An 18,913-nucleotide genomic window follows, 5' to 3' on the forward strand; every position below is an offset into this window, starting at 1 on the left:
GCTTTGTTTATAAAATTGTTTATGAATTTGTTAATAAATTTGTCTATAGATAAGTCTAAATTTGTCTATAAAGTTGTATTTTTATTTTGGCTTTGCCTTTTCAAAAAAAAATGAAAATAGAAAATTAGCAAATCGTCCAAACCATCATCAGCCTTCACTTTTTATCAAAATCAGAGTTTATGCTTCTTTTTTGCCTCATCGACGCATAATTTGATCAACGAAAACGCTATAGACTCCGACATTGGTATGAGGATCCCCTCGGGGTTGAAGGAGTCTTTTTCCTCTTCTTCGATTTCGTCTGGGTACACTAGTTTTCGCACAAACAGCACATCAAACCATCTTGCATCCAAAAGCTCATTGTCATGCCCCAAGTGAATCACTTCATTCTTGTCATTGAAATCTACGATACCCATACACCCAATCATAAGATTGGAAGGAAATGGCCAAGGCTGAGTCATCACAATTTGCACTTCATCACAAGTGACACCGGTTTCCTCCCAAATCTCTCGCTTTGTTGCTACTTCAACGGTTTCACTTGGTTCCATAAACCCTGCTGTACATGAATACATCTTGGTGGCAGCATGGCGCCTTCCAAGAGACAAAAGGATCTTGCTTCTATCACGGTTGGTGATAATGGAAATGATGGCCATATCAGTACGTGGAAACAGCACGTTTGACACTGTTGCGCTCCGAACAGGGCAGGCAAATCGCGGTTCCAACTTATCTGGTGAACCAGTGGAGCTAGCAGACGACGCAGTAGATGAGTGTCTTGGTTTTGTCTTTTCTTCATTGGTACAAACCAATTTTCCTCCAGCATGTATTGGTATAGTTGGATGGCCACATCCAGGACAAAACTTGTTGGTCTTGAGCCAATTGAAAAACATTGCACCATGACTGTATAGGCTTGCCTCCTTGTGCTCAAAGGAAAGGAAATGCTTTCTGGAATGTGTATAGTACACGCCATTTTCCTCTGGTGTCAGAGTTGTCCTGTCCTTCTCGTTGATGGAGTTGTTAACAAACTCAACCAATTGTTTACTGAGTTCGTGGTTCTTGGTGACATCCACTGCGTAGTATGCAATACCTTGATACCTTCCTTGATGATCCAAATACTTCTCTCCGTCTTCGTTTGAAAGTTTAGAAATATCGCTGTCCTCAGCTTCTTCTCCCTTCAATGTATTGATATCTAACCCAATAGACTCGTCTAAAAGTCCCATAAACAAAAAAACGGGCTTCTCACCTGATCTCAAATCCGGGTTATGGTGCTTGTTATCTTCATTCCATGTACTCAAGATATCTCTCCAGTTTGGAATGTTATCATATAATCCGCCAGAAAGAAACTGTGTGTTACCCATGTATCCCAACTTATCGTGAACCCCTGGAGTTAACTCGTCTATGTTGATTTGGTTATTGCCATTGGTCAATGTTGCAAGTTTTGTTCCGTATTGACGATATACCAATGGTTGCTGTCTGTTGAAAAAAATAAACCTGGTGCTTGGATGGAAAATAGACTTTGAAATAAACTCATTATCCTCACGAAGAAATGAAACACGATTGAGCACCTCGGTGCCAAAGTACATATCCTTTTGAATATCCTTGATTGATGAATGAATTGAGTGTGACATCGTTCTTAGTGAAGACGGTTTTGCCATGCAATTAGAAGCAAAGAAAAGTCAAATGAAAACCAAGACCAGGACCAGGACGAAAACTAGAACCAAAAAAAAAAAAATTTTTGAAAAATCGAAATTAAAACTAAAAAGTAAAAAGCAAAACCAACTGATGATTTGAGAGCGAAGAAATTAAAGGATTGAAAAAAAAAGAATCAAACTTCTCGAAACTCGTTTTATACTCCTTTTTTTTTGTGTTGATGATGGCTTCTTTTCGTTGCAACAATCAGAAAGATGGTATAAAATGAAAAATGTCCTATAAAGAATCTAGTTGGATTAGTAATTAAATATGGAAGAATCGTCGACGCATATTTTCCTAAAGGCTTATCTCTTCGTGCATGTGCGGTTTTTCGTTCTTTCTCTCCCTCCACTCATTCTTCCCGTCGGTATCTTTAAGTATATATATTTTTTTTTTTAAATTTTTATTTGCTTTATGCGGAGAAACGGTGCAACATTCTACTACAATTGTATGTGCTTACGTCATCTTTCGAAGTGGTGATGCCAATTGGCACTCAGTGTGTGGATTCAATTCTCTCCCATCTTCCCTTCCACTAATGCAAATTAAAAGACATTGTTTATTGAACAAGGACCTTTCTTTTGCCTACCTTTACTAGTTTTCAAGAATCTGTTGAAAGTTGTTTGAAGATGCTCATTTGAACAAACCGTTCATAGAGCCAAGTTAGTGAAAGTCAGAGATATGAGAAATTGTACAATATTATCTTTCTTTTTTTTTTCCCTCTGTAGTTTATTCAACAAATTCGTCTCATTCTCTACCAAAATTTGATGGTTAAACATTTAAAACTTTATCTTTTATTGCATGATAAGCTTGAACCACCCCATCCATCTACGTAAGATTCATACAAAATATTTTAAAAAAAGAGATTAATGTATCGGTCAATTTTAAAATACCTGAAAAACACAGACTAAATTTTTTTTAAAAAAAAGGTTCTTCACGCGAGTGTTATGACCGACATGAAGAAAAACCTGGAGAGTCAATTTCTTTCTTCTCCTTGTTTTCTTACTTTAATCTCCCTGGGTCGTATAGTCCAAAAAGCCATGGATGCAAAAAAAAAATTATAAAGGCAGATGGATAAAGTTGAAATCCCAGGGTTCTCAAAAAAAAAAATAATAATAGCAAAATTGATTTTGTCTACAATCGAAACAAAAAAAAAAAGACATTTAAAAAAAAACTGATAAGTGTTCTTTCCCATTCAATAATTTGGGTAAAAAAAATATTTATAAAATCCCATTTATTTTATGTACAAAGTAGTCTAGGCAAATATTGTTAGTAGGTTGTTCCAAAAACAAAAAGTAAATGTAAAAGCTTCATTGAAATGTGCAATAAATCATATTTTATCTCCTTTCTAAATTTCAGATAAGATTAGTAGACTTATCCCCACGATGTATGTAGGATGTCAAGCGTTCATTAAAATTGGTCTGTTTGGTATTTCATCATGATAGTAAGGATAATACGTTATGCACAAAGCCATAGAAAATTTTTGTATGTAAGCAAGCAAGCAAACAAGTAAACAAAAAAGAAAAAGAATGTAAAAACATACCTATACTGTTATTCAACAATTGATTGGTAATATCATGTCAAAGTTAATGGCCTAATACTTGTTAGTAAATTGTCCCATCTGAATACCCAGTGGCTTCAATGAAATGAACGTTGTCTCTTCAATTAAGGTCAGCTATCTTAGACATTCTCCTCAATGGAAATTAGGAAGTCTAACGTCTAAAAAAATTTATCTTTTTATATCATCACGAAATGAATCAACAACAAAAGTTCACAAGCAAATGACATACCAATTATTGTAGGATAAGATAATCCTCGTCAAATGAAAAAAAAAACAATAACAAAACAGCAGGAAAATGCAACAGTGGAGTTAGCAAAAAAAAATAAAAATTATCCAATTCTAGAACCCTTCATAATTGCCGACCCCAATCCCTTCACCCAAGATTTCCTTGACTTCTTATCAACAATGATGAAAACACGTCCCAGTTGGTTCATTCTTCCAGTACGTCCCAATCTGTGCACGAGCTCAACAGAGCTTTTTGGCAATCCCATGAGTATCACATTCTTGATTCCTATAAAGTTCATTCCTCGAGCAAGCAAATCCGTTGTAACCAATATCTTGATTTTACTCTGGTCAACATCATCCTCCAACAACTGCGCTGGTTTCAAAAATGGTTCAATGTAATCTTTACGATCTCCAACATTAACAGATCCGGATATACCACATATATCTTCTCTTCTGATATGATACTTGCTTTGCAAAAGATCAACAAGACCATCCACTTCCGCTTTTTCATTGACAAAGATGATGATACGCTTAACATGGTTATGCTCAGTACCATCTTTTGAAATGGCGTAGATGGCTTGCGCTAAGCATCTTGTCTTGGAACCATTATAGGGAGCCAAGTCGGCATCCAAAGTCATCACCTTGATGTTTTTCGAAATCTTGTGAAGGGAAGGAGTAGCAACACGAATAAGAGATTTTTGGTCTGGAAACAACCGCAGCAAAGTCTTTTCAAACTCCTTGGGAATTGTTGCAGAAACCAAAATCAAATCAAGCAACTTGGGAAAATTCTTCACCACTGCAGTGGTATCTTTCAAAAAAGAATCATCAAACAAGGTATCTGCTTCATCAATTACACAATACCGTATACTCTTGAAGATCTTAAATGGACGATCAATCGATTCAAGTTTAGAAAAACTTGTAATCTTTCCCGGTGTAGTGATCGAAATATCAATCTTACCGCGATTTCGTAATTGCTTATACACGTTGATTGGAGCATCACCATGAGATAGTTTTGCTATAGATAAACCCAAAGTATGGTGCTCTGGCAAATTTAGAAACTCTTTATACTGCAGTGGCACGTTTTCATACTCCAATAAAAACGAATTGGCCCTTTTCAAAGTTTCGTATACTTGCTCCACCAACTCATGTGTTGGTAAAAGTATAACAGATCTAACTTGTTCGGAACTTTTGAATGAATTGTAGGCTTCCGGGCTTTGATTGAACCATTTGTAATCATCCTCCTTGAGCTTGGACATGATATTGGCTAAATATGCCCATGTCTTTCCCGAGCCGGTTTCGGCAGCCACAGTAAAGATCTTGGTCTTTTGTTCTTCGTTTTTGGTTTGCAATTCAATTTGTATTCGCTCACCTTCAGACATTTCATCCAAGTTCTTGGCAACTTTGATTTTTCTGGTTTGATTAATCTTACGGATGGCAGCAATTTGAACTGGAGTTGGTTTAATCACTACATCATCAATTGACGAATGCTGAGGCCCTTTGAGATTATATTGCGATTTGATCTCCTTGATCATTGCTTCTCTAACAGATGGAAAAACTTTTAGTTGGTCAAAACTAGTGATTTTCTGTTTCAAATCAAGGCCAGCAGTTTGTGCTTGTTTGCTCAAACCATTATTATGCAATTGGGAAAAGTTCCCAGACTCAAATACCTTTGCTGCAACACTACCAGCACCAGCACCAACACCAACACGAGCACCAGCACCAGCTCCATTACCAACACCAACGCCAACACCACTACGAGCGGAATTGAATTTTTCGGTATTAGGTCTAGGCAGCAGTCTGCGCCTTCCTTTCACTTTATCCTTTGACGAATATCGCGATAGCGATCTCGTCTGTTTGAAAAAACAATTATGACATATTTTTGATAAGGTAAACAGAGGCAATCCTGTGCTAATCATTCGATTGTACTGGACAATGTTTAGTGTATTGTACAATATAACAAAATGAAGAAGAAGAAGAAAAGGAGTGAAAAGAAGTGTAAAAAAAAAGAGAAAAAGAAAAAGAATTAGAATGAGAGCTGCAAGGATATGAATACCTCATCTTTTATTAAATGAATGCTGGAACGAGAAAAAATGAAGAGAGAGAGAGAGAGAGAGAGAGAGAGAAAATTTTTTTTTTTCCTCTGGTACTTCAAATACGAAAAAACAAAAAACAAAAAACATCAAATAAAAAATCAACGCTCTTCAGTGAATGATAGTGCGTGCAGTATGGGACAAATCGCGGGTTGTACCAAAGCACTCAAAATTTTTCAGGATCCGTTAATTAGGAGACTAAGCGATTATCAGTAAACAGTGTCTGACCCACTTTATTCAATCTAACTTACATTATATATACATATATATATTCATATATATATTCGATAGCACAATGTTGAGAGGTGCAGCAGCTTTGTATAGGCCTAAGTGCGTGTCATTTGCACCATCGGTATCATCATCCGTAGGTTTGGTGCTGGTGCTGGTGCTGCTGCTTAATGTACTGAGAAATTTCACAACTACCCCTACATTGAGTGCCGGAAAGCAAAAAGAAGGTAAGAAGAAGCAAGTTATGAAGAGAACTGTTGAAAGAGAAAGAATCGTCAAGTCTACAGCATTGACCACAAAAAAATTCAGAGACGCAGTATCTGTGTTAAACTTTGAGAAAACAGCGGCACCTTTGAATGGAATTGCTGATTTCAGCTCGAAGTTGGATGTAGGAACCGTTACCAAATTTTCAAAGCCTACCGAGGAGAAATTGCATTATCTTAAAGCGTTTAAGAAGTACCAACACCACGAAAGGTTTAGACATCCGACTTCGATAATCTCGGGAAATACCAAGAAACTCAATGAGACATTTGTTCAGAATTTGGATCAAAACTCCAAATTAAACCGTGTATATCTTGATGGTCCAAAAGGTTGTGGAAAATCAACCCTTGTTAACCAAACAATTGCTGGAGCTTTGGAGAAATTCAATAATGATGTCGTGATTCTTCACTTGTACTCTGCAGAAATAATTGGAAATGGTACATCTGACTATGTGAGGAACAATAGACTAGGTTTATGGCAGCAACCAATGGCTACCAAGAGATGGTTATACAGAACTTTCCAAACCAATGCCGAGGTTTTCAAAAAGATGAAGTTGACCAAGGATGTGCGGTTTGTTAGTAATAAGATTGAGCACAGTATGAAGGCAGGCGATAGCTTACACGATTATGTATTAAAGAACAGAGAAATGAAGGATGGTTTACCAAACAATGCATTCCAGTTCTTTATCCAGCAGTTGATTGATAACTCATCCAAAATCCCCGTGGTGTTGTCAGTAGACGATTTCAATGCTATGGCCGATTGTGGCACAACACCATACTTCACCCCTGACTATGTACCGATCAAAATCCAAGAATTTGAATTGGCCGACACAATATTGAAGTTTGCCAGTGGTGAACTCAATTTCGAGAAAGGAGGTGTCCTCTTGGCCAAGTCATCAGACTTTCATCCAAAAAGAAAAACCACCCACATTGCAGTTTACCCAGAAGAAGAGTATGATGCGTACATGAAACCACCTAGATTGGATCTAGAGCTTTCCCAAAGATTAGCTCTGAATGGAGGAATCAAACCATTCAAGGTTCAAGGATTATCCAAGGAAGAAACACATTCGCTTCTTTCATTCTGGAGAGATCAAGAAGTGCTTTTGGTGAGGGAAGATTTCCGTAAGCCAGATTACGGTAATGATGCAGAAGCCAAAGCAGCTGCTAGAAGAGCCATTTTCGATTCGGAAAAACAATTTGACAAGCTCGTGCAATCGAACTTTATTGTGACACAGGGTAACCCTCATGGATTGGTAAAGAATTTGATGTTGAGCTATTAAAGGAAATGTAAATAGATCTATAGGCGAAAATTGAAGAAACAAGATACGACATTCAAATTAACAAAGATTGTAATATACCTGAAAATACAGAAAATAAAAAAAGAGTGAAAGGAACTAATCAACCAACAAACAAACCTACCAACAAACAAACAGAAAACAGAGCAGTGACATCGTTGATTCAGCATAGAGTGAAACATGTACACTATCATTCCTCCTTTTTTGGCTGTCTTGTATGATTCCTTTTACTTTTACTGTTTCTTCATTTCTGTTCTCTATTTTGTTAGAAAAACAAAGTGTATATATAAATTTATACATAAATATATATAATTATATATAAACAAAATAACCAATGGCATTGTACGGCCAACGTCTAAGTAAATAATGTATCCTCCTCTCTCAAGTATTCACCAATATCACCTTGTCTAAAGGCAACAATCCCTGTTGGAGCCAAGTTCCTTGCCTCTGCGGTTGACTTGGCACTTACACCAAACCCAAGAGGCACGTCATTCATACTATATACAATCACTCCAGCATGTTCGGGTATGTCTTCGCTCATTCTCCCCACATGGGCCTTCAACACATGGTTTCCATACAAAAAGGGCATCTCACCATTCTGCTTGATCCATACTTTGAATTTAGCATACTGCGAAAGATAACTGAGTGCAGTTATGTGCAACTTGAATTTCCCAGTCTTGGTGAACTTACCAAAACAAACGCCCAAAGACATGAGTTGTTGACGCGATACACTAGTAGCGTACTTGGCTATGGTTTCTGAAACGTAGTAGACTCTATCTTTCTGTAAACGGAAAACGCATGGGTTTTCTTTGTTGTCTATAAGAAATGAGATATTTCGACCAATGTAGTTGGCTAGTTTCTCAAACACTACTTTTGTCTCTTCTTCTGTCAAAGGTCTCATTTATGATGATGATGATGATGATGATGATGATGATGATAGTAATTTAAAGGAAGTGCGTTGAAATGAACAAGATGAAAACGGCAATGAGCAACGATTAAATAGTTTACACAAGATGATTGAAGGTTGGTTGTACTTTTTCTCTTCCAAAAGGATATATGCTTCAGCCAGAAGATACTCTTGTAATTTTTTGTGACGAGATGCGAGATGCGACTACAAAAGGTGCGACCCACAACCCAGTGCGATGCCAATAAACTACAGTTTTCCCTCGCATGTTGATTTACGTGAACTTCGACTAAACCACACACACAAAAAGAAAAAAAAAACGAAAGAAGAAAAGAAAGAAGAAAAGAAAGAAAGAAAGGTCTAAGTTGTAATCATGAGTATATACCATGTACTGACATTGTATTTACTATGTGCTATATTTATCAAAAAGGGACTAAAAGCTTTTCCTGAAATTGGCAAAAAAAAACAAACTTACCTATCAAACTTTTCTGGTTTGCGTTTTCACCTCTCTAGCTCTCTCTCTCTCTCTCTCACATCCCATCTCTCTTGATACAGATTTTTTTCATTTCTTTGTTCTGTTTTTTTTTTTTTTTCATTTCTTTATTTTTTGTGTGTTTTTACTTGTGAAAATGTATATAGAGATATACAAAATCTCACACACACATATATAATATATATATATATATTTCTAACCCGCATCTAGTCATCTTGAGTATTACCACTCGAAGTTACTCCTTTTGAAAAGAACAATGTCAACAACCGCTCCAGACCAATCAGCAACTTCAAGCGTTACCAAGGAAGCAACTGTCGCAACAATTCAAGATGTTGACATGGATGAAACAAAAGTTACCGAGCCTCTTCAGACTGCCGTCTCTTCTGCAACAACCACTAAAGATGACGCAGATGCAACAAACAGTGCAAGGAAGCAAAAAGCTAAAGAGAGACTCACCAAGAACAAATATGAGCAATCGTAAGTAAGTCTTTTCTTAGAGGAATGCAAAAATTTCCTCCTATTTTAAAAAAGAAAAAGAAACTAGATATCATCTCACACATTTCAAATCATCTCAATTTGAATTTTTGTTTTGTTTCCATTTTGTTTTGTTTTGTTTTATTTCAATTTGATTTGGATTTTCTTCATTTCGTACAGTTATATACTAACTATGCTTCTTTTTTTTTCTTTTTTAGACAGTTTGAAGGTATAAAAGATGCAGAGGGTAACATCCTCCCAAAATCAGAGAGAAAACCAAAGAGAAAATGCGCAGTAATGTTGGGCTATTGTGGTACTGGGTATAATGGATTGCAGATTCAAAATGACCCCAATGTGAAAACCATTGAGCGAGACCTTTATACAGCACTCCACAAAGCTGGGGCAATATCATTAGAAAATTCATTAGATTTGAAGAAATCTGGATTTCAAAGATGTGCGAGAACTGATAAAGGTGTTCATGCTGCTGGGAATGTGGTTAGTCTCAAGATGATCATTGAGGACCCCGAGATCAAGGAGAAGATTAATGAACATTTACCACAACAAATTCGTATTTGGGGCATCCAGAGAACCACAAAGGGATTCGATTGTCGTAAAATGTGCTCTTCCAGGGTTTATGAATATTTGCTCCCCACTTATTCCTTGTTGAATCCCAAGCCACATACCAAATTGGCACAATTGGTTGATGAAAAAATGGCGCAAAATCCACAATTGTTTCAAGAAGATGATGGCGAAGGTGCACAATTTTGGAAAGATGTTAGACAGCAAGTGCTAGATTCTGGTGTTAGCCAGGAACAACTTGATGCAGTTGATAATTATTATGCAACGGCAGCTTTGGAAAACCCTTTATCGAGCCGTCAAGCTCCACTTGCTTCAGGGGAGTCGACACCTGTTCCTTCTGATATTGAGCCCATCATCAAGAAGATTAAACAGCTTGAAAGCAAAGCACGTAGATCATACCGTATCTCACCAACAAAGCTTGCTCATTTCCGTCAAGCCATGCAGCAATACGAAGGAACCCATAACTTCCATAACTTTACTGTGGGCAAGACGTACAAATCACCAGATAGCTCACGTTATATAATCTCTGCAAAAGTGTCTGAGCCATTTGTGATTGATGACTCTGAAAATTCTTCACATGCAACAGAGTGGGTGAGTGTTAAGATCCATGGTCAATCGTTTATGCTCCATCAAATTCGTAAGATGATATGTATGGCTGCGCTTACTGTTCGATGTAAATTGCCAGCAGAGAAGTTGCTTGCCATGTGTTTCAAGCCTGAAAAACTAAACATCCCTAAAGCTCCGGCATTGGGTTTGCTTTTGGAGAATCCAGTGTTTGACGCATACAACAAGATTCTTCAAGAAAACTCTTACGAGCCAATCAATTTTGAACAATACGAAAAAGAGATGCTTGATTTCAAGATGAAGAATATTTATGACAAGATCTACAATGACGAGGTTAAGGAGAATACATTTGTTAGTTTCTTTGGGTATATTGATGCTTATAACGTTGCTGGTAGCGAGGAAGATACTACTGGAGGTAATAACAACAACAACAACAACAACAATGGTTCATCAATTTTTGATTTCTTGCACAACTACATTGATCAGGAAACTGCTACAAAAGTGGAAGCCGAATCCGCGACGAAGTGATTATGCATCTCTTCATCCATTCAATTCCAAAAAAGAAAAGAGAAGAATATTTGTTCTTTGGTCGACTAGAAAAGAAATTACTTCTGTAGCTTTGTTGGAAAATGGCAAATAATTGGTTATTAATTAGAGAAAGTATAGAATTAACAACAAATCAACTATAACTTAAACATAGAATATGAATGCAAACAACATCGGCAATCTTGTAAAATAGTTGCATAATAAGCACAACTAGTAATTTTAACAACTCTGAAATTTCTGGTACTTCTTCCGTAAAGCAATAATAGTAATGAGCTTTTGGTTAATTTGATCACCAATCCTTTTGAAAAAATGAAGAATTATATATATATATATATATATATAAGTAAAGAAAGAGAGGTAATAAAACAGCCACAATGACGTTTCAATCGCTAGGCCCAAGCTGGATTTTGACTTGTTTCATTTTCCTTTTGTGAACCACAATTTAACCCAAAAGGACGCAATGGAGGTGGGGGGGGGGGGGGGGGGGGGGGAAAGAAGGGGGCGTTAAGGTTAAGGGAAATAAGATAATAAAAAACTTGCATGTGCCTAGTATATCTTGCAATCAAGCGCGTAAGTTAGAACAGAACATGTTCATTAGCTTCAACAACTGCCAAAAGCTATTTTCACTTGTGAAAAAGTTTGGTAGCTTGATTTTGATTTTGATCTGATTTGATTTGTTTTGTTTCAACATTTGTTTTTTTTCTTTTTCTCCTTACTTTTTAATTTATTTTCCTCTCCCTTCACAACCCTTTTTCAACCCTAACTTCGAGCTCATAACTTTTCAAAATAGCATATAGTTCCCGCGTGATTCTTTAGCAAATGGTTGCATCACTGTGTTTCATTAGTATCTTTTCTTTTGGTTGTTTTTGTTCTTTTCTTCTCATGATTCAGAACCAGCTAATGAATGTAGGACTAATTAGATAACAATAACAAGTTTATACACCAACCTCTTTGATTAAAGCCAAGCCGGGTTTCCTTGATTCTGGGGTTGCGGTTGTTGAGGTTGTGGAATCTTTTGTTTCTCTTGGTAGTTTGCTGAATAGTTTTGGTTTGGAGTATAAACGGCTTTTTGGCTATTGTAGCGTTGGTCAGCCAATTGTTGTGCTGTTTTTTGCTGTGCCTGTGCCTGTATTTGTTGCTGTGGTTGTGTTGGTTGTGAAACTTGTTGTTGTTGTTGACCTTGTTGATCATCTTGTGGCTGTCCCTGTGCTTGTCCCTGTGGTTGTGTCTGGTCACCGCCTTCAACTTTACCCTGGGCCCTTTGCTTTTCTTGCTGGAACTTGTACAATGTCCAATCAAACACATAGTCGTATCGATAGTTCTCTCTCTTGAACAAGTCTCTAAACAATTTTCTCAAGTATGCATAATCGGGCTTATCATCAAATCTCAAGGTTTTGATATAGTTCATATAGTCCAAGAACTCTGAAGGTAAGCCTTTACACAAGATATTGTTTGGTGTTGTCATTTTCTTTTCCATGATCCGATCATACTTTTGTCTTTTTGTTGCAGCCTTCAAGCCTTGCCAGGGTAAGGATCCTCTACAAAAGTAGATCAACACATATCCCAAACTTTCCAAATCATCTCTTCTGCTTTGTTCGATTCCCAAATGGGTATTGACACTTGCGTACCTTGCGGTACCTGTCAAGTTCTTATTTTCTCTGTAAGGGATATGCAAGTGAGTTCTTGGGTCTCTGTATTTTTTGGCAAGACCAAAGTCAATGACATTGACTTGGGAGCCTCTTCTCCCGATACCCATAAGGAAATTATCTGGCTTGATATCTCTGTGGATAAAACATCTCGCATGGATATATTCGATTCTGCAGATTAATTGGTCGGCCAACAACAATACGGTTTTGTAAGTGAATTTCCTATTACAGTAATTGAACAAGTCCTCCAAGCTTGGTCCCAAAAGATCAATAACCATGGCGTTGTAGTCACACTCTGTGCCGTACCATCTGACAAATGGAATACCAACACCTCCACTTAATGCCTTGTATACTTTGGCCTCGTATTCCAATTGTGGGTGCTTTGCCTTGGTGTTTTCCAATTTGATAGCAACTTCTTCACCCGAAATGATGTTTGTTCCTAGGTAGATGTCACCAAAAGAACCAGATCCAATTTTACGACCAATACGGTACTTTTTCCCAACCCTCAAATCCATTGCGCTAAAGAATAGTAATAATAATAATAATAATTAAAAAAAAGAAAACTAAAACTTAAACTAAGAAAAAAGGACCAAAGTGAATGTGAAAGGGTTAAAAGATAGAAGAAGAAAGATTGAGGCCTGACTATAGTGATTAGTTTGTATGTTGGTGTTGATGGTGATTAACAAAGTTTAGATATAGTGTATGGATTTGTGTGGGTTATGGTATAATGTATATATATGTGTGTGTTGTGTTGTGTTTGTTTATGAAATATATTGATGAAGGTGATGATGGTGAAAGTGTTGCTCTGCTCTGTTCTACCTGTTTCTTGTGTGTGGTTTGGAAAGGAGTGGTTTAAGAGTATGAGTAATGGTATACCACAGGGTTGACGGTAGTCGCTGGTTGTTGTGAAGAGAAGGCGTTTAATAAATTTAGTTTTGATTTCTGTTTTCTTCGTTTGCGAACTTTTCCGTATCAATTTTTTTTTTTTCTTTCTCTTTCTCTTTCTCTTTCACACTTTGTGTGTTTGTTTGTATGTGTTTAGTTAACTGTTTTTTTTTCCATTTTATTACATACTATGAGTGATTTACTAGAAATGAAAAAGAAGGTTGGAAAGTTACAGTCATTACACTTTAACATCTAGGAGCTGCTGATGGAACCTTTTGGAGATAGACTCTAGATGGTGTTTAAAGTTGGGTGGCAGCTCTTTGACTATAACGTGTATATATATACATAATCTTTTATTTTGCTACTTACTTCAGTACTAATTCTGTTTTTTTTTTTGTCTTGCATTTTTTGCATCATTGATTTTGTTGCTCTAATACATCACTCATCGTTGCGGAAGGTTACCACAACATTTGTATTTAAATACAAATAGCAAAAAGAATTAACAAATGAAATGATAAAAGAATTAGGAGAGAGAGAGAAAGAGAGAGAGAGAGAAAATAAACTCACACATATTGAAGACATGTATTAATGTTTGCGAGAGAAAGTTGTGTGTCTATTCAAAACATATTGTTCTCTTGATTCTTTTATGACCTTGAAGTGGTACTGGTACTAGTACTGGTACTGGTATCAGTATTGGAAAATAAGTAGTAAATAAAAAGTTAAAACATCCACCGTATAAATATCTCTCTATAAAAGATAAGAGTTGCCTTTAATTACTTTTTATTTTTTTTATGATTAGTGGAGGTTTGAGTCGTGTATACATGTTCAAAATCAAACGAGAGTGGTAGGTGTCTGTTTATGTTGTGTCACATACATTCAGCTTATAAGGAAACAGAAAACAGAAAATAGAAGTTGAATTTGTAGAAGCTGGAAAGAAGGAACGGGTAAGAAGACGAAAAAACAAAAGATCAAAAAAGAGACTTTCTGATGAGGTACAATCAATGTATATACCAAAAAAAACAAGTTGTTTATCAAATACTTTGTCTTTTTCGCCTTTCTTTAACATCATCATCATCATCTCCTTCTTCTTTTTTTTTATTTTTTTCAATTGAAGTTATCTGACTCGGTTCTTAAATCAAATAGGATATTGTACACCTCTTTATTTATTAGCGTCAATATGACCAATGAGACTTGTCGTCTTAGAATATTAGTGCTTTCAAGAGCATCAATTTATGCTACTGTTGCTGTTGCTGTTGCTGTAGTAGTTTGATTATCCTTTTTTCTTTTACCTTTTGCAACCAGAAGTGAAGAACAGGAGACAAAAAAAAAAGAAACTGTGGCGAGTCGACCAAATAAGTTTCAGAAAGACAATACACCATTTATATACATCAATAAACTCACACATCTGCTGGTTACACTTTGTTCTTTTTCTTTGATCTATATATATATATATTTAGATATATGTCTTTGCTTTTTAGTCTGTGCTGAAAGTAGCAAAGTGGCAAAGTAAACAAGAAAAAAAAAAAGTGGGACAAGCAATTCTTGTTTGTAAATTTTATACATCATTCTTGATACAATTATTATTTATTAAAATAGAAGTATAGTTCTTATAAACTCTTACAATTATCATTATTACTATTATTATGATAAACAAAAACAACACTGAACTGGAAACACACAAACTGTACTTCCCAGTTGAATAGATTATTAGAGGAGAGAGAGAGAGAAAAAAAAGAAAAGAAAAAGAAAATTAAGCTTGTAATCCCCCTTTTGAGTATGATTGGTTTGTCTCCTAGTTTCTAAGTTTTGGCAACCACTGGTTTTCTAAATTTCGAGTACAATTTTCTGAAAAAGTCATGCTTTCTGCTAACCTTTTCCACAACCGCAGGAGTTGATTCTGTGGCAGTTGCTTTGTTGGAATCTTCTGCTTGAGCTTGAGCTTGAGCTGCGCCAGTGTCTTCTGCTTCTGCTTCTGCTTGAGCTTGACCTGGCTCAGTAGCAGTTGCTTGAGTCACTTGAGCTTCAGTTTCTGTAGCAGTTGCTTCTGGGACAGTGGCAGTTGCTTCAGTTTCTGTAGCAGTTGCTTCTGGTGCAGCTGGCGCAGCAGCAGGTTCTGCTGCAGTGACTGCAACGGGTGCTGCTGCTTCTTCTGCTTTTTCTTCTTTAACTTCAACTTCCTTGACTTCTCCTTCAGTAGCATTTATAGTTGGTTCAGGGATATCAGCTGCATCTGTAATAGTAGTAGTGTTATTATTTTCAGCAGCAGTTGGTGCATTAACAGCAACATCAGCTTCAGCATCAGCTTCAGCATCAGCATTGGTAGCTTCTATAGTGTCACTAGCAGGTGCGTCAGTGATGGTTGCATCCTTGTCTTCGCCAGCAGCTGCAATCTGCTTGTCTAATGATTCTTTTGATTCCGTGTGAAAGATTTTGGATACTCTCTTGACTCTTTCTTTAATGGTCATTTTTTTTTCTTTCTATTCTTTAATTATTTCTTATAGGAGACAAATGGGCAGTGTATAAAAAGGTCAATTGGTTAAAGATATAAAAGATAAACCAAAAATTTCAAAAAAAAAAGTGGTGGTTTTGAAATGCTTGTATGTTTTCTGCTCTAGCTTTAGATGGGTCTAAAAGTTGTATATATATCTTTGTATATATATATATATATATATATATATATTTGTGTGTGTGTGTCTTATTCCTGCCCCTTAAAGTAGAATGGCAAAAATATATATATATATGAAGAAAAGGGCCAAAAAAAAATTGAATAGGGATGATAAATAGACACAGTATAAATCTATTTTATATTGAGTGCTTCTAATAGATTGAGATAAACGACAATGATCAAGTAGTAGTTGAACAGTGTTATTGGAAGTTGAAATAGAAGAAGAAGAAGATGGAGAAAGAGAAAGAATAGAATGGAAATACAATTGTTTTTTATATTTCTGTATTTCAAATTAAGGAAACTGTGGGTACCCTTTTATACCAATGAGCAAAAGAACATAAAGAAAAAAGAAAAAAAAAAGAAAAAAAAAATTAATTGTACAATCAAATGCTTTTCAGTGGTAGTAATGATGATGATGATGATGATGATACTTTAATTGGTTTGAGTGTTCTGTATTAGTTGTTATTAGTTGTTGTTATTGTCATTATGATTATAATTTTGTTTGTTTATCAATTGTTTATTATTTGTGTTAGTAGAGGAGGGAAATAAGCTCTTGTGATACAATCCATATACATATTAGTCGTTTGATCTATTTGTGTCTATGCTTAGTTGTCTAACACTCCTGTAACTTTGTACCAGAGGAATCGTCTACTCAGCCCTCTGCTGCTGCGTCTAAGATTATTTATAAATAATAAATAAAATAATAAATAAAACAAATAAATAATAATAATAATAATAAAATTAGAGTTAAAGTTAAAGTAATTTTTTTTTTCTCTTTTAAAAAAAAAAAGAACCTTCCCCCCCCCCCCCAATTTGTTGTAAATAAGAAACGCCACGACAACCATTGATCATGACCATAATTATTAAGTATTCCATATACTACTTGATTCTCTGCTGCTGCTTCTTAAATGTCTATTGTCTAGATTAAACAGAGTTCCACATTCTATTTTTTTTTATTGTTTTTGTTTTTGTTATTATATAGTAAATGTTGTGAGCACATAACTACTTCACTTATCACACAGCCTCACGAGCTCCCTTCCCTATTAAAATCTCATCCTCATCCTCAACCTCATCCTCAACTTCATTCTCTACGCACCAATGTGTCACAAATACACGTCATTTCTCATTGGACCACTACATTGCTTGTGACAGTAGCCGTTGTATATTATTTATTTTTTTATTTTTGGCTTTGTTTTTTTGATAAAATTTGTAATTTACAATGGCATGACGTGTCATAATAACAAATGGTAATATTATATATATCCCTTTCTATTTATTTATTTATTTATTCACTAATGTTTGTTTATTTGTTTGTTTGTTTGAGGAAGTGTTTTATACTGTTATAGCCGACATTTTCTTTTTTTTTTTTTTGAGCTTCAATTTGTCTAAGAACTGTGTGTGTATATATGTATATTTGTATATACAAATATAATAAGGCTTGTAGCAAAGACAGAAGAAACGAAGAAAAAAAAAATAATAATAACAATAAAAATAAAAACTGAAAGAAACAGGAGACTCTGACAAGGATCAAGTTGACCCGTGTGTCGTCTAAATTAATAAGTAGAATAAAATAAAATAAAAAATAATGGTAAGGGAAACAGAACAACTAAATACACGGCAACGCACAACACAAAATACATACTCAGAGTAGACACATACTAGCCGATGCAGTACCACGCGAAACTTTGTAGCACAAGGCAGAAGTAGAGTAAAAAAAAAAGTAGAAGAAGAAGAAGGAGGAGGAGGAAGAGGAAGAAGAGGCAGAGGAAGAAGAGGCAACGGAACTAAAAAAACAACAACAACAACAACAACCTTTGGTTCTTGGGTCTTCACAAAAGTAGGCCATAAAGAAAATAAACTCTCTCACATGTAGAACTAAGGGGGTGAAAGACAAAGAAGGAGAAGTGGAAGGGGAGGGGGAGGAGAAGAAAGAGGGGCGCTCAAACTTAACACAACTTTTTTTTTTTCTAGAGACACGGCTTTAGCACATGACACAATAACACAGAAAATCATAAAATAATAAAATAATATAATAATAAAAGAGAAAATAGAATTACAATACTTTTTTTCACACGACCCATTTTTTTCCTCCTTTAACCTCCCCCCCCTTCTTGTTTCCATAACGTAGATGTATACAGGTATATAAAACACATACAGAAAAAGAGAGAGACTGCAAGATCAAGCTTTCATCTATGGAATACAACACTCTAAATAAAAGATGACTACTGCACAAAAAACCCAACCACTATTCTACATATATATATATATATATATATATATATATATGTATACTAAAACAGCTAGCTACTGTATACCACACTTTGTAGATACTCTACTCTGTTTATCACCCTTTTCTTCTTGAACTTCTTTTTTTTTTTTGGCTCTTTCGTCTTTCTATTTCCAACACACTGTTTTAATACTTTTGATTTGTACTTTTCTTACATTCTCCAATTTAGACTATCAGCACTCCTTTCTAGTCAAGAGATTAAACTTATCTTGTGCTATAGGCAAAGTTTATAATTCACTCAAGTTGCTCAAAGCCAAAAAAGAAACAAAAAAAAAACAGGTGCCTTGTAATAACCACATTATATTGCAACCACTAGTATCTCCTTTTTAGTTGTCAAGGACACACATTTAACCAAAACCACACACACTTTTTTAAAAAAACTATCTCATTGTATACCCAAATTACCTCAGAACTTATCTAATTTGGACCTGATCTCAACTCAACATGTAACGAACCCCATCCAAACAAAGAAAAAAAATAAAAAAAGAAAAAAAGAAGGAAAAAATCAAATAAACAACACTTTCACAATCA

General features: G+C 35.6%; 7 protein-coding genes across 7 annotated transcripts; 2 read left to right on the top strand and 5 right to left on the bottom strand. All coding sequences in view use genetic code 12, as the record gives it.

Annotated features, from left to right (window-relative positions):
* Positions 1-170: 170 nt before the first annotated feature.
* On the bottom strand, positions 171-1,622 carry NPY1 (NADH pyrophosphatase; the record flags this gene model as incomplete). The annotated part of the gene is made up of 1 exon (XM_001523982.2): positions 171-1,622. The coding sequence occupies one exon, from the start codon at positions 1,620-1,622 to the stop codon at positions 171-173; it is 1,452 nt and encodes a 483-aa protein (XP_001524032.2).
* Positions 1,623-3,570: 1,948 nt separating this feature from the next.
* On the bottom strand, positions 3,571-5,382 carry MRH4 (RNA helicase; the record flags this gene model as incomplete). The annotated part of the gene is made up of 1 exon (XM_001523983.2): positions 3,571-5,382. The coding sequence occupies one exon, from the start codon at positions 5,380-5,382 to the stop codon at positions 3,571-3,573; it is 1,812 nt and encodes a 603-aa protein (XP_001524033.2).
* Positions 5,383-5,851: 469 nt separating this feature from the next.
* PVL30_005573 (uncharacterized protein) lies at positions 5,852-7,324 on the top strand (the record flags this gene model as incomplete). Its single annotated transcript, XM_001523984.1, has 1 exon — positions 5,852-7,324. The coding sequence occupies one exon, from the start codon at positions 5,852-5,854 to the stop codon at positions 7,322-7,324; it is 1,473 nt and encodes a 490-aa protein (XP_001524034.2).
* Positions 7,325-7,694: 370 nt separating this feature from the next.
* Positions 7,695-8,240, bottom strand: NIP7 (ribosome biosynthesis protein nip7; the record flags this gene model as incomplete). Its single annotated transcript, XM_001523985.2, has 1 exon — positions 7,695-8,240. The coding sequence occupies one exon, from the start codon at positions 8,238-8,240 to the stop codon at positions 7,695-7,697; it is 546 nt and encodes a 181-aa protein (XP_001524035.2).
* Positions 8,241-8,992: 752 nt separating this feature from the next.
* Positions 8,993-10,881, top strand: PUS1 (tRNA pseudouridine synthase 1; the record flags this gene model as incomplete). Its single annotated transcript, XM_001523986.2, has 2 exons — positions 8,993-9,213; positions 9,429-10,881. 2 exons carry the CDS (start codon positions 8,993-8,995, stop codon positions 10,879-10,881), a joined length of 1,674 nt encoding a protein of 557 aa, XP_001524036.2.
* Positions 10,882-11,854: 973 nt separating this feature from the next.
* On the bottom strand, positions 11,855-13,060 carry HHP1 (casein kinase I; the record flags this gene model as incomplete). The annotated part of the gene is made up of 1 exon (XM_001523987.2): positions 11,855-13,060. One exon carries the CDS (start codon positions 13,058-13,060, stop codon positions 11,855-11,857), a length of 1,206 nt encoding a protein of 401 aa, XP_001524037.1.
* A 2,169-nt stretch (positions 13,061-15,229) lies between these two features.
* Positions 15,230-15,895, bottom strand: PVL30_005577 (uncharacterized protein; the record flags this gene model as incomplete). The annotated part of the gene is made up of 1 exon (XM_001523988.2): positions 15,230-15,895. One exon carries the CDS (start codon positions 15,893-15,895, stop codon positions 15,230-15,232), a length of 666 nt encoding a protein of 221 aa, XP_001524038.2.
* Positions 15,896-18,913: the final 3,018 nt, after the last annotated feature.

Source organism: Lodderomyces elongisporus, chromosome 8, assembly GCF_030384665.1.
Source record: "Lodderomyces elongisporus chromosome 8, complete sequence".
Classification (NCBI taxonomy): Eukaryota; Fungi; Ascomycota; class Pichiomycetes; order Serinales; family Debaryomycetaceae; genus Lodderomyces; species Lodderomyces elongisporus.